The sequence below is a fragment of the Scomber scombrus genome, chromosome 3 (genome assembly GCF_963691925.1).
Source record: "Scomber scombrus chromosome 3, fScoSco1.1, whole genome shotgun sequence".
NCBI lineage: Eukaryota > Metazoa > Chordata > Actinopteri > Scombriformes > Scombridae > Scomber > Scomber scombrus.
This window is the reverse complement of record NC_084972.1, coordinates 29,549,115-29,562,391: the sequence shown is the minus strand read 5'-3', so window position 1 is coordinate 29,562,391 and position 13,277 is coordinate 29,549,115. Positions and strand designations below refer to the sequence as shown.

The window sequence follows — 13,277 nt, the reverse complement described above, 5'->3', positions numbered from 1 at the left end:
TTTTTTTGGGCTGGACCACAACTATGAGGTTAAGCACAGTCTGTATTTTACTCAAATTCACAAACATGACAGGCTGTAAACTTTTACAATGTTGTTTCTACATGACCGAAAATATATAACTGTGGTGGAAACATGAGGACAGCAGGATGCAGAGCGACGGTGTTACAGAGAGGTCGACTAAACTCCCGTTTAAACCGACACATAACAGCATCTCTGCCGCTTCTTCTTCTACAGGCCGCTGTGATTCGACTCCTCGGCTATCAGGAGAGGCGCTCCACTGTGCGTTTTGGATTTTTATAACTCAACTTTATACCAGGAACGCAAACTTTTAATTTCTTTTTACGTTTTCACACCACAAAGGATGAACAACAGTATTAAAACATGATACTCGTGTAGGCCATTACATCAGTTTACTGTAGCTGCACTTGCTGTAAACTGGGCGGTGATGATGAGCCTCCTGAATTTACACCCAATGCTGTCACAACTTCCATTTGTAATTTCCACTGCAGCCTCCAGAAGAAACATTTGATATCCATGAATTCACATTATAGACCACCGACTATCCCTGTAACACACATATACACACACACACACACACACACACACACACCGGGTCCAGCCATACACTAGGTTGTGATAAAGTCTTGTTAATAGTTAGTATGCAAGTGCTTAACGCTGCATTAAAAGTGATTATTTAGCAGACATATAAACCACCACAAATAAAAATTCAACCTGTAGAAAAATCACTTATTTGTGAGTTCAAGTGTGAGAAACTCCCAGATGGCAGGTTAAACCACTTCAGTGACAAATGGGCAAACATAAAAAAAACCATCATCGTGACACTATAATGAAAAATGAAACACATCAGAAACAGAAAGCCTGAACTTTAAAACACACACACACACACAGTGCACGGTCCTGTTAGACTGAAACCAAACATTTATCAGCTGTCAGAGTTCAACGAGCTGAGACGGCCAGAGGCTGCTGTTGACACACAGCACCATGGCAACCGAGTGGTCGAGAGTCAAAGAGAGAGTAAAAGCAAGAATGTGTGTGTGTGTGTGTCCGTGTGTGTGCGTGTAGTGTAGTGTGGTTTCTGGTCCAGGACCGGAGCAGCCTGCCAGTCAGTCAGTCAGTTAATACATCACATAGAGCGATGCCAGGTCTGCAACTAATTATTTATTTTACTACCGATGCATACGCCAAACACTTTCTTGATTAACTGATAAGTTGTTTTGTCTATAAAATGTCCAAAAATAGAGAAAAATACCCGTTATAATTACTCAAAGTCCATGGTGACGTCTTCCATTGGCATGTTTGGTCTGATCAACAGTCCAAAATCCAAAAGATAAAGCGTTTACTGTCACGTAAGACGCAGAAGAGCTTAAAATCGTGACATTTGAGAAGCTAAACGGTGAATATTTGGCATTTTTGCAAAAACAAATGACTTAATCAGTTATTGAACATCCCAACATTAGCTGCTGCATTGTTTAAGGTACCAGTAAGAAGATAAAATATCATACAGTCTCAGTACCAGATCTGTGAGTCTGAAGGTTTATCAGATGCCAAAGAAGTTAATAAGGAGATTTGACCACTCAGTGTTTTCACAATGACACTAATTTCATCCTCAATCTCCACAATCAGCAGGTTAATCAAAACAAATAGTTCATGGCACAGAGTAATCTACCAGGAGTTTGTTCTGTCACATAGTTGATCATCTGGGAGCCCTCTGAGCCCAGACTCACACTAAAATAAATGAGGCGGCTGCTGATGTCAGTGAACACAATCGTATCGGCCTGAGAAGGTCACATCACATCATTTCCTGTGTGGCCGGCGGTGTTTACCCCTCCTGTTGTCCTCAAGTCAATTTTGACCCTGGAGGATAACAGGCATTACCTCAAAAAAAAAAAAAAAAAGGAGGTATAATTTCATTTAAATGAGGCCTATTTCCCAAAAAATGTGTGTAAACCCTGTGGTAAGAAGTTGGAATGAAGTTGGCTAAAAAAAGGTCTAACAGAGAATTGGGTGATAATTTATACCTTATGCTTTATAACACAGTCAAATCAGACCCAGGAGGATAAAAGTTGCACGGTTGACGGGAAGACAACAGGAGGGTTACACAGCAACAAAGAAACCCAGAAAAGAAAAGAAAAGCTTGTAATGAAGTGAACAGAGGCTGAATCACTGCTGCATGTTAAAGAGTAACAGATATGTTTATACCCGAGCGATCGAGTCCAGGTTTAAGGAACACAGACTGAGAGCTTCGGTTGCTTCAGTGAAAATGCGGGAAATCAGTCAAACTTCACGCAGCTATAGTGAACGCTGCTCAACGAGAACACGGCCTGGAGGCTCAGCAGGTTAACCTTGTGTTTGTGTGCCGCAAGGGAGAGAATGAGGTCACACAGTCGGATTTAGGTCAAAACTAAAAGCTACAGATCCCGTCGGGCCTGTTCTCACTCTCATTTTTTTCACCTGGGTTTTCTCACACAGTCACACAGATGAAAGATAGCAGGGAAATGAGCCTTCAGGCAGATTTAAATTAGGAAATTAATATTTGAGGAAAGGAATACATCAATTAAAAGCTGTATGATGACTCAGTGTTCGCACTTTAAATAGTAACGCTGCTGTTTCTTGCTGGGGTGTTTCTCTAAAAGTTGAGCAGTTTGTTCCAGCGGATGAGTCTAATTGCTGGTGGTGGAGACTAACCACTTGTGCTTTATTGGACCACAACGCTTAATAAGAGGAGGTAGTTTGTGGCATTTACCACCTTTGCTGGCACAGATTTTCTCAAAAGTGTTCTCCAAGTATGGAAGGAAGGGAGGAGAGGAGGGAGGGTGACTATATTTAGGCTTTAACTCCAGTCTACTGTGTGCCAAATCATCCACTTGTGTCCAAAGTTCACTCGCACGCAATATAAAAAAAAACTGACACACAAGTTAGCTTGTCTTGATGAAGATGTCTGACTCAAGAGAAAAAGAGTAAGGCTGCTACTATTTTTTATTATTTTCATTATTGATTAATCTGTCAATTAGTTTCCCCAATTAGTGGAATTGGTCCATAAAATGTCAGATAATGGTAAAAACGTATCGATCACTGTTTCCAAAAAACCCAAGACGACACCTTCCATGTCTTCTGTCCCAATTAAAACAGTCTACAACCCAAAGATATTCAAGTTTACGGTCATAGAGGAAAAGAAGCAAGTAAATATTCACATTTGAGAAGCTTTTCTGTTTTTAAAAAAAATGACTCAAAACAATGAATTGATTGTCAAAACAGCTGGTGGTTTTTTTAATAGTTGGCAGATAATCGATTAAACGTTGCAGCTCAAGAAAAAAAAAGCAGAATGTGAGAGTGCAGTTTTGGTTTTATGGCACGTTTCCGGTTTTGCTTAATTCGCCGTGTTTCCTGCAGCATCATCAGCTGACTATCAAACAAGCTCTGATTGATTGAAACGCTGCCGACCCATCAAACAGCAAACATTCACAGTTAAAGACTAGCTGGTGAGTAAAGTAGAACATTAAGCATCTAAAAAAAGAAAAGATATTTTCTTAGTCAATATTGGATTTGCATTTATCAGATGGACACAACGACTACAATGGGACGATCGTATCGCGTCGTGACGCTCTGTGCCTGCTGGATGTGTGAAATAGGCAGCTGTTTATCACACAGTCATAAAAAATTCAATATGTGATGTTGACGTTGAGTTTACAATCTGAGCCCACGTGTCTTAAATATACACAAATAAGTACGACGTTAAAGAAATACGAGGCGGCACTGAACACACCGCAGCTTCCCTTTGTGATAATAACTAAAAAATTATTAATAAATGATCAAAAATCAATCATCAATATGTGCCGTTTCTTGACGGACTTATGAACTGAGTGATCATTTCAGCTCTACTCAGCACACACTAAGGCTAGGCTTAAATCCGTCCTCCACTTCAGCCATGAGGTAATACACCTGTCTGCACAAGTGAGAGGCCAACACCCTTTACACACACACACACACACACAAACAGAGTTATGCAATCTCAGGAGCGATAAAGCCTCCGTCGTTATTGTGGCTCCGAGCTAAACTGCTGCTGCTATGCAACACTAACTACACACACACAAACACACAAACACACACCGCAACCTGTCAAAGGTGAAGTTCATTAATTCAGCATTTCACTTTAGTTTCGACTGGTTTTTATTCCATTTACTTTTGAGTAACTACGACTTTTGAGTGGAAAATTTGGATAATCTCTGACATTTAAGAAAAATTTAAAAAAGGGACCATTCTGCTTATTTTAAAGGTTATAGCCCGTCACCTGAAAATAAACTACTAATGACAACTTCTACAAAAAAGGCATTTTCACTACAAGACAGAAAAAACTTGACTAATGCTGTTAAAAGTTAAGGTCAAACTAAAAGCATCATCTCCTAAAAACAACAGAACCACAGTTTTTTTTTTAGACAGAAACCGCAGAACACAACAGATCAGGTGGATCCTCAGTCGCAGAAACATCAGGAAGAAACCACAGCTGGTGGATATGAAGCAGGGAGGACACACACAAACACACACACACACACACACACACACACACACACAACAACCCGCAGCTTCCTATTATTCAAATCTCCCAGCAGACAGTGAAAGCAGCAGAGCATCGAGGAACAAAACAGTCTGACTGAAACTGAACCAGCAGCAGAGCAGAAATATCATAATAATGTCTAAAAGCTGCAGTGACACCAACTATTAACTGTTTTTTTCTGCTTCCAGCTTCTCACATGTGAATATTTTCCGGTTTCTTTAGTCCTCTGTGACAGTAAATTGAATATTTTTTGGTTGCAGAATGTTGGTCAAGAAAACAACACGACATCTGAGGTTGCGTTGTTGGTTTTTTGGAAACACTTATGAACAATTTTCACCCATTTTCTGTCATTTTATAGACCAAACAACTCATGATTTATAGAGAAAATAACTGTTAGTTGCAGCCCCAATAAAATGATTGGATGCGCTAATATGAAACGTCTATCATCTCTAATAAGATACATGTGCTGAAAATATTCCTCCTCCTGCCTCAGTGTGTGTTACAGACAAAAGCCAGGGGCCTCCCAGAGGGGCCCCACAGCACAGCTAACCATTAACGCACACACACACACACACACACACACACACACACACACACACACACACACACACACACAGACACACACACAGAGGGGTTTTGAAAGGAGACGTTGAGTTACATCACTGTGTCTGACAACAGCAAACATCTCCTTCCCACGCTCCCCTCTCCCTCTCTGTCTCTTCCCGTCATGGAGGTGAGGTATCTGACAAACTCATGTTACCTGTGTAACCATACTGGTTCCCTCCCAGTGGGTCCAAACTCCAAATTCACAGAGTCTGACTCACTGCGGTGATGTGGACCATTTTTTCCCCCCCAGCTCCTTTCAGAAAGTGTAAAAACGTGCTTACAGAGCTCAGTGAAATGTACTCAGTGGACTCCTGTTCTCATGTTGCACAGTAAACACTGAGCTGCTCTGACAGGCGTATCACAGTTTTTATCAGCAGGTTACAAATGATACATGACTGCTGCAGGTACTACAAGACAAAACTAGTAGACATCAAATATATAACGGGTGATTTTCATGTGAAAGACGCACGAGGCTTAGGTCTGTCACAATAATTACGTCATCGACTTATCGCACAATGACATAATTATAACATCATCGTGTCTCCATATATCGGCTTATCTTATGATACATGGACATTACCTGGACCATTTTTTTACCTCAATATTGCCACACTCCACTTTAGCAGCTAAGAGGCTATTCATGTTGTTGTGTAATCACTCGTATGACAACTATTAAAAGATACACGAGACCAGGGAGAGTTGCTCTTAACGTCGGTTTACTTCCTTGTTTTCATTCAGGACAATCATGACAACATATGGGGGGTGTGACGGTATCTCAATCAGGACAAACTTAGTCTATCAATACACAATTCATGCCACATTGGCTTAGCGTGTAGTGTCCTCCATTCCTCACTGTGCTCGTCCTGAGTGGAGACTGCAGAAGTGAGCCTGAGTCGCTTATATGGAATTAAGGTAAATATCTCTGTCCTCAACCATAATGGCAGTCTGTGTTTATACAGTAGTGTAGCACTCTCCTTGCACTCTCATTATGCTATTATATTATCATTATATCAGTGGTATAAAATGATCCTCAAATGACAATAATATCACGATAATTTCTGAGGCGATATATCGTCCAACAAAAGTAGTTATTGTGACAAGTCTAATGAGGCTCTTTACTTTTCAGGAAACACAAATGTCAAATGGGTAAAAGCGACTATTCTTATGTTCGTTAGGCACCTAAATTGTTTGGTTGAGTTCAGACTCTGGTGTGTTTGACGGCTTTATTCGGTCCATATTGGCCGATGTGACAAGTGTCAATCGGACTCAACAACCAGACAGAGACAGCTTGAGAACCACAGGGCTGCTTAAGGGCGTTTTCACACCTATAGTTTATTTGCACAGGTCTGAATCAGAGGATGAGATGGAAAACTTGGTGTGAAAACTTGGTTCAGTTTCTTATCACGCAAAGAAAAATCAAAGCAAACCAAAATGCTTCACTAGAAGCCAGAAGTTCTCTCCACTCATTGGTTAGATGTATCTGAGGCGGGAGCAGGAACCTAAACACAGGAAGAACTAGGTCGGACCTCGATTCATCCTCCAGCTTGTGCTTCTAACTGTTAATTACATTCATATCAAAACACAGCTGGTTAAAGGAGCCGTTAAGCTCAAACTTGCTGAGTACGCCAAATAGCTGGGTCTGATCGAGGTCGGATCACGTTCCCACTGCAAAGGAACCGCACCACAGTTTGTTTGGGGCTGGATTGAAACCACACCCTCAAAAAAGGTCTCAGTATGGTTCCTTTGGTCTTCACCCGAACACGATTACTGTGTTTAGAACTGCTCGTTAACTCACACAGAGGGAAAACAAACCAGAGTGATTCAACAAGACTAAAAAAAAAACCATCACAGGTCTGAAAACACTGTAAAAAGTGATTTTTAACATGAATTCAACAGATAAACTATTATTAAATCCTATCCTATGCCTTTTTCCAGAGACTTGACGTCATGGGGTTAGATGATGCAGAGCAGTACGGGGCGGATGCACTCTGTCACTCATCAAGATCTTGGGCATAAGTCCCCATAAAACCACCAACGTATGTTTTTACATTCCAGTCTTTGTATGGATTAAAGCAACAAGACGCAGCATGTTAATCAGTGAGCTTTACAGGTGTTGGCAGGTGTATGTCTGCTTCTGATCTTCATGCGAATCTAAACTAACCCACAGCCTGATATGAGACGGACAGCCACGTGAATGTGTCACTCTCTAAAGCGCTTTTCCCAAATGATTCTTATCAAATCAGTGAGTTGTAAAAGCTAAATATAGAGGATATGTGAAATAAAGAGTCAAGTAGTAAAAGGCTTATTCAGTTAGCACCATGAGGATGATTCATACAGATACTCAGTTATAGTTCAGTGTTCATAAAAGTATGAATAATAACCACAATATGCAACAAGTCTTCTAAATTAAACACTGAATAAATACTTTCTCATTATCTTTAAAAACAAAACTACAATTTTCTGATTTGACTGCAAAAAATTGAAACACAAGAACACAACCAGTGCTGCCTTACTGTTCGTGTGTGTGTGTGTGTGTGTGTGTGTTCGTGTGTGTCCCACCCGCCCAGTCATTTCCTTTCTACTGTGGAAAAAATCAAACCTTCCCCAGTTTTACATCACTGAACAAGCTCAGCAGCTCATTCCCACCGCCCATCGCCCAGCACCAGCCTGTGTGTGTGTGTGTGTGTGTGTGTGTGTGTGTGTGTGTGTGTGTGTGTGTGTGTGTGTGTGTGTGTGTGTGTGTGTGTGTGTGTGTGTGTGTGTGTGTGTGTGTGTGTGTGTGTGTGTGTGTGTGTGTGTGTCAGGACGGTTTCACACTCGGGTCAAGTTTGGTTGTTTTTTTTTCCTGAACCCAGAATTTATCCAAAACAATTCAGCACATCTGATCATGTGTGAAAGCTGCTGTTGAATCCAGAAGAAAAGTCTTGGTTTACCTCAAAAACACTTGGTCTGGGTTCAAGTGAACCTCTGAAAACTACGACTCATGAGCTCAGTTCAGCTGTGGAAACTGACAGATTTAGACTCACAGAGAAGACTTTTGTTCTAGTCAGACTGAACATATATATATGAGTGAGTATTGGGGATCAAAGTGCATAAAATTCCCATGAAAAAGACCCAAACCACAGTCGGAGTGGGCGTGGAAACATGAACCCTGAAGCTGTGAAGTATTCATCACTCCACAAACACACCTGGACTCACCCACTGGTCTCACCACAGACACGAGATGATGTCACTAATAAAGGTCTGAGATGCTTCTGACAAAAACCACATTGTCTGTCTGTGTGTGTGTGTGTGTGTGTGTGTGTGTGTGTGTGTGTGTGTGTGTGTGTGTGTGTGTGTGTGTGTGTGTGTGTGTGTGTGTGTGTGTGTGTGTGTGTGTGTGTGTGTGTGTGTGTAAGTATAAAAGGAAGATATCTGTAGTCTGAGGTTTCTTTTTGATCTTAACTCTGCTCCTCAGGCAGTTCAGCTAACCTGTTTCAACCTGAACTGAACCCAATTACCAGTAATCATTATCAATTAATTGGTTAATCGTTTGGTCTATTAGTTGTTGTTTTTTTTTACTTTAGTTAAATGCATGATTCAATACTTCACACAGTGAATTATGGACCAAACTGTGCCACATTTGCATTGTTTTTCACACAGAAAACATTCACTGATTACAGCCTTCAAATGGCCTGAATCTTTCTCTCTCAAACACAAACAACCAACTTTATTTATGTTCAAAAACTAACATGTACACTGCCATATGAACAGCAATCAGCTAAACCATAACCACATTATATAAATAGATCTATATTCAACCAATCTTCCACCAAACAACAAGAAAAACTGTCAGAAATGAAGCCGACTGAAAGCTTCCCTGCTGCATCTCAATGACTCATTCATACATTGTACAATATATATCTATAGAGAGGTATAAAAGTTTTAACACTCTATAAACACATTTATGACACTATCAAAGATTAAAAACCAACTTGAACAATAGAAACGTATGCGTATGCACATAACCAAGCGTCAAAAACTATAAAATGTGATATGTTTATTATGAATTTTACAAATCAGAACCACAACTCTAAAAAAGCTGAAAAATATTGATTCAATCAGCGTTTCACTCAGCGGGAGATCACGTCTTAAAATGTCTTATTTTATCCCGACCAACAGTCAATATGATGAGAAAGATGAATGAGATTAAACAAGTTGGAACCAGAGACGTTTTTCTTAAGAAATTACTCAACAGGATAAATCAATTATCGACTAATTGCTTGACTCTTATCATCTTATCTCGCCTTCCCGTCTTCAGAATAAAGGGCCAATAAAAGGCCAGTAGACACCGAGTGATCAAAGAACTACAAAACTTTTCACTTTCATAATAATCGTAATAAAAAGATGACAACAGTGAGCGCCGAGAGATAAGAGCTCAACGACATTCTGAGCAGGAAGTCCACGATGAAGACTTTCACTTCTTCACGGTGGGAAATTTAACGTCAGCAGAGACGACAAAACGTACCGCAACAGAGGAAAATCTACACACTTTACCTTCAGCTGTCTCCTAAACTTGTGGAAAAAGGAAGAGCTAGAGAAATGCAGCGGATAAGGCTAAAGAGTTCTTCAAAATGTTCAATCACCTTAAATTCTACAGACTTAAGAAAACGTGTTTGTTTGGTACAGATTCCTGCAAAAACCCGACCATAATCATTTCAATTAAAATGATAATAATGATGTAAAAGTGATGATTCCCTCCAATATCGCAGATCATATTTCAGTAAAAATCGTTCATCCTTGGTGGCACCCAACAGTTTTCATTCACACTTAATGTGCAGGTCATTTTTGCAGTCAAACAATCAATTATCTGATCAAGAGAATATCAGAATACTGTTTAAAAGCCCATCACTGTTTCCAATATCCTAATTAAAGACAGTTTAGTCCAACCAGCAGTCAATAACACAATGATAATCAGGTTTCATATCATATAAGACTGATAAATGACAAATTTGATGCCAAATGTTTCTAAACATAATTAATTTAAGAGGTCAAAAATCTAACAATCAACTACTTATGAGAAAGTGGTTGTAATCAGATGTGTGTGTGTTCATTAATTCTGAGGAACAAAAACAAGCAGCTTGTTAAATAAAAGTAGTTTTAAAAAGCAGAATAAGTGAGCAGCAGATGGATGCTGAAGGTGTTTATTCTAATAGAGATGACAGGCCAGTAACAGCAGCTGGCTCTGTCTTTGTGAGTGTTTTTTTTAGTGGGGGGGGGGGGGGGGGAGTTGGAGATGTGTGTGTGTGTGTGTAAAAATATTTCCATCCGGTAGCCAAACTAAGGAGGCTTCACCTCTCCCCATGAAGCCAGGCTCATTAACACAGGTGTGTCCTCTCTCTGCAGGAGCCTGCTCATTAAAACACACTCTGCTGTTGTCATTTGGAGACTCAACACCTCCAACAAGCCAAACTCCATTAAGAAATCTGTCACTTTAATGCTGCTGTTGGCATCATGATACACTTCATTAGTTAATTACCGTGAGACCACATTTAAGCTCTGACTAGGTCTGCTACTGTCAGAAACCCACACTTGAATGAAAATGAAAATATTAGAGGTGCTTTGGTTCCAGTTGTCAAAGTCTCCTTTACGTAAATGTTAATTGGAGGTGAGAGGCAAGAGGAGCAGGGTTTACTTAGAAAATGTAAGTTTTTCAATAGAGACTTGGTTTAATTGTAGGTTTTAAATATGCCGATTTGATAATGAGCTCTTCTCAATTATACAAATGTTAAAAAAATAAAGATGTATTGACTATAAAGTCGCCGATAAGCAAATTCACATTAAAGTAGAAGATTTTTAAACACAGTTTGGTAGAAACACACATGTGAGCTGAATGTACTGCAGCATAAAGGACACACACAGAAATGGGACTTTCTCATTAAGGCGAACATTTTAAAGTACTTTCACGTCTTTAACTACATGAGATACTTTCATTAACTCTTTTTAATTAACATTAAAGTGGAAAAAGCTTTAAAACACCGGCGGGGAAACTTCCACACAAAAAAGAGACTGAACTGAACTTTGGTCTCCGGCATAAAACTGCATGAAGCTTCCTTTATAAAACACGAGTCAAGGTTGATTAAACAGCCTTAAAACTTCTCTTTAATTTAACATAACACAACACACCCAGCAGCGGTAACTTTAATGAGATATCATCTGTTTTTAAAGTGTTTTTTTCCCTCTCGATCCTAAACGTCTCTCACCTTTAAGTTCGCTACATGCAGCCAGGTAGACGACATGAGCAATGTGTAAAACTTGATATTTTATAAGGAATATTTATTGTTTATGGGTATTAAATGAATGCCGAATTAAATAGGAGGGTATACTGATTCAGAATATATACTTTACAATAATATATGACATATTTATACATGTGAAAAAGCAATGACATTTTAAAATGCGCATTTTTTAAAGGGAGTTTTGCCCCCTTCACAGCAGAGAAGTGTGTGTTTAGAGCTCAAAACTGGGAGAAAGTGTGGAAAAAACTACTGTGACAAGCAAAACCAGCTCTCATGTCATGGTTAGACTCTTAATTAGCAGTTTAACTAATTATGGGTACAACAGCTGAGGGTTTTTGAGTCTTGAGGAAACTTCCAGACTAATGTTAATGAATGGAGCTCCGTTATTCACCAATGGAGACTAAACATTTCTAAAAATTCATATTCTGTATAAAATAAATATTGATTTGTGTATTTAATGAATGCCGAATTAAAGAGTGGGGTCTGCTGATTCAATAGATATCATTTATAATCATATGTACTGTATATATAGATGTGGGGAAGCAATGAAATGTTAAAATGTTAGATTTTTAAAGGGAGTCTGCCCTTTCCCTTGCAGAGAAAAGTGTGTTTGGAGGGTAAAAAAAAATGGGAAAAACTTGACTGGGACAATAAATATAACCAACACCAACTCTTATATCATGGTTAAACTCTTACACACCAATTAAACTAAATTCAAGGTTTTTTTGGGGGAGCTTAGATGAATGAATGGAGCTCCTTTTACTCACCAATGGAGACCAGCCTTATATTCTCCTTCTCCAGAAACTCCAGAGCCACAGACACATTCTCCAGCTTCATCTGTCTGAAGTTGGGCCTCGGATGATACTTTCTGAACATCTTCTTGTGGCTGAGGACCTCCAGCAGCGCGATGAGCCTCAGGCCGTCGCTCAGGTCCAGCTGCAGGTCACCAATGCGCTTATTGACGCATTTCAGGTGCTCATTGGTCCAGCGGGTGAAGGTGTTTTGTTGGATCTTCTTCCAAGGAGCATCTTCAGCCAGATCCTTTTCTGTGACCGGCATCTTCTTCTTCTTCTTCTTCTCTTGTTTTGCAGTCTGAACACTTCTTATGTGGAAGGTGCTTTTGAGTGTTGGGCAGAGACTTGAAGGCGATGTGTCCTCTATGCAGGCTGAAGTGGATCTGAAGTGTTTTCAGACTCGCTACCAAGACTCACTGACTGATGCTGCGTTCAGGTGCTAAAACATGAACTCGGAGTTTTCAGCTACTCTTTCCTGCTCTATACATAGGCAATGCTGAGGCGTCAGTGGTGTATTATCGCCCCCCATCGATGAAAATTAGTTTTTGTAACCTTTTTTTATTTTTATTTAAAGGTGCAGTGTGTAGGATTTAGTGGCATTTAGTAGAACAGACTTAGCAGAAATTCAATATATACAGGGTGTCCACAAAGTCTCTTTACAATTAAAAAAAAAATCATTACAAAAGCAATTGATGAGATATGTTAATCAGACTTGTTCTATGTACGCAGTGGTTATCAAAGTTTTGAATCACATTGTATTTGTGTATCGTGTATTGAAACAAAGATACAGGACATCAAGGACCTGAAGCAAAAGATCACTGATGCCATTGCCACCATTGATGAGGCTCTGCTACAGCCAATATGGCAGGAAATCGAGTACCGTCTTGATGTGCTTCATGTAACTAATGGTGCCCATATAGAGGTGTATTAAATGATTATATTTACACAGATTTGTCTATTCATTTGCTTTTGTAATACATTTGTTAAATTGTAAAGAGACTTTATGGACACCTGTAATATCCATAA

At 39.6% G+C, this 13,277-nt stretch overlaps 1 protein-coding gene across 2 annotated transcripts in view; it reads right to left on the bottom strand.

Moving 5' to 3' along the window:
* The window catches only part of flnbl (filamin B, like), a 79,449-nt gene extending 66,833 nt beyond the window's left edge, over positions 1-12,616 (bottom strand). For both annotated transcript variants that reach the window (XM_062416590.1, XM_062416591.1), the window contains exon 1: positions 12,225-12,616. In XM_062416590.1, coding sequence (XP_062272574.1) covers positions 12,225-12,516 — 292 coding nt within the window. In that variant the 5' untranslated portion in view covers positions 12,517-12,616. The remainder of the gene's footprint in view (positions 1-12,224) is intronic.
* Between the last annotated feature and the right edge of the window lie 661 nt (positions 12,617-13,277).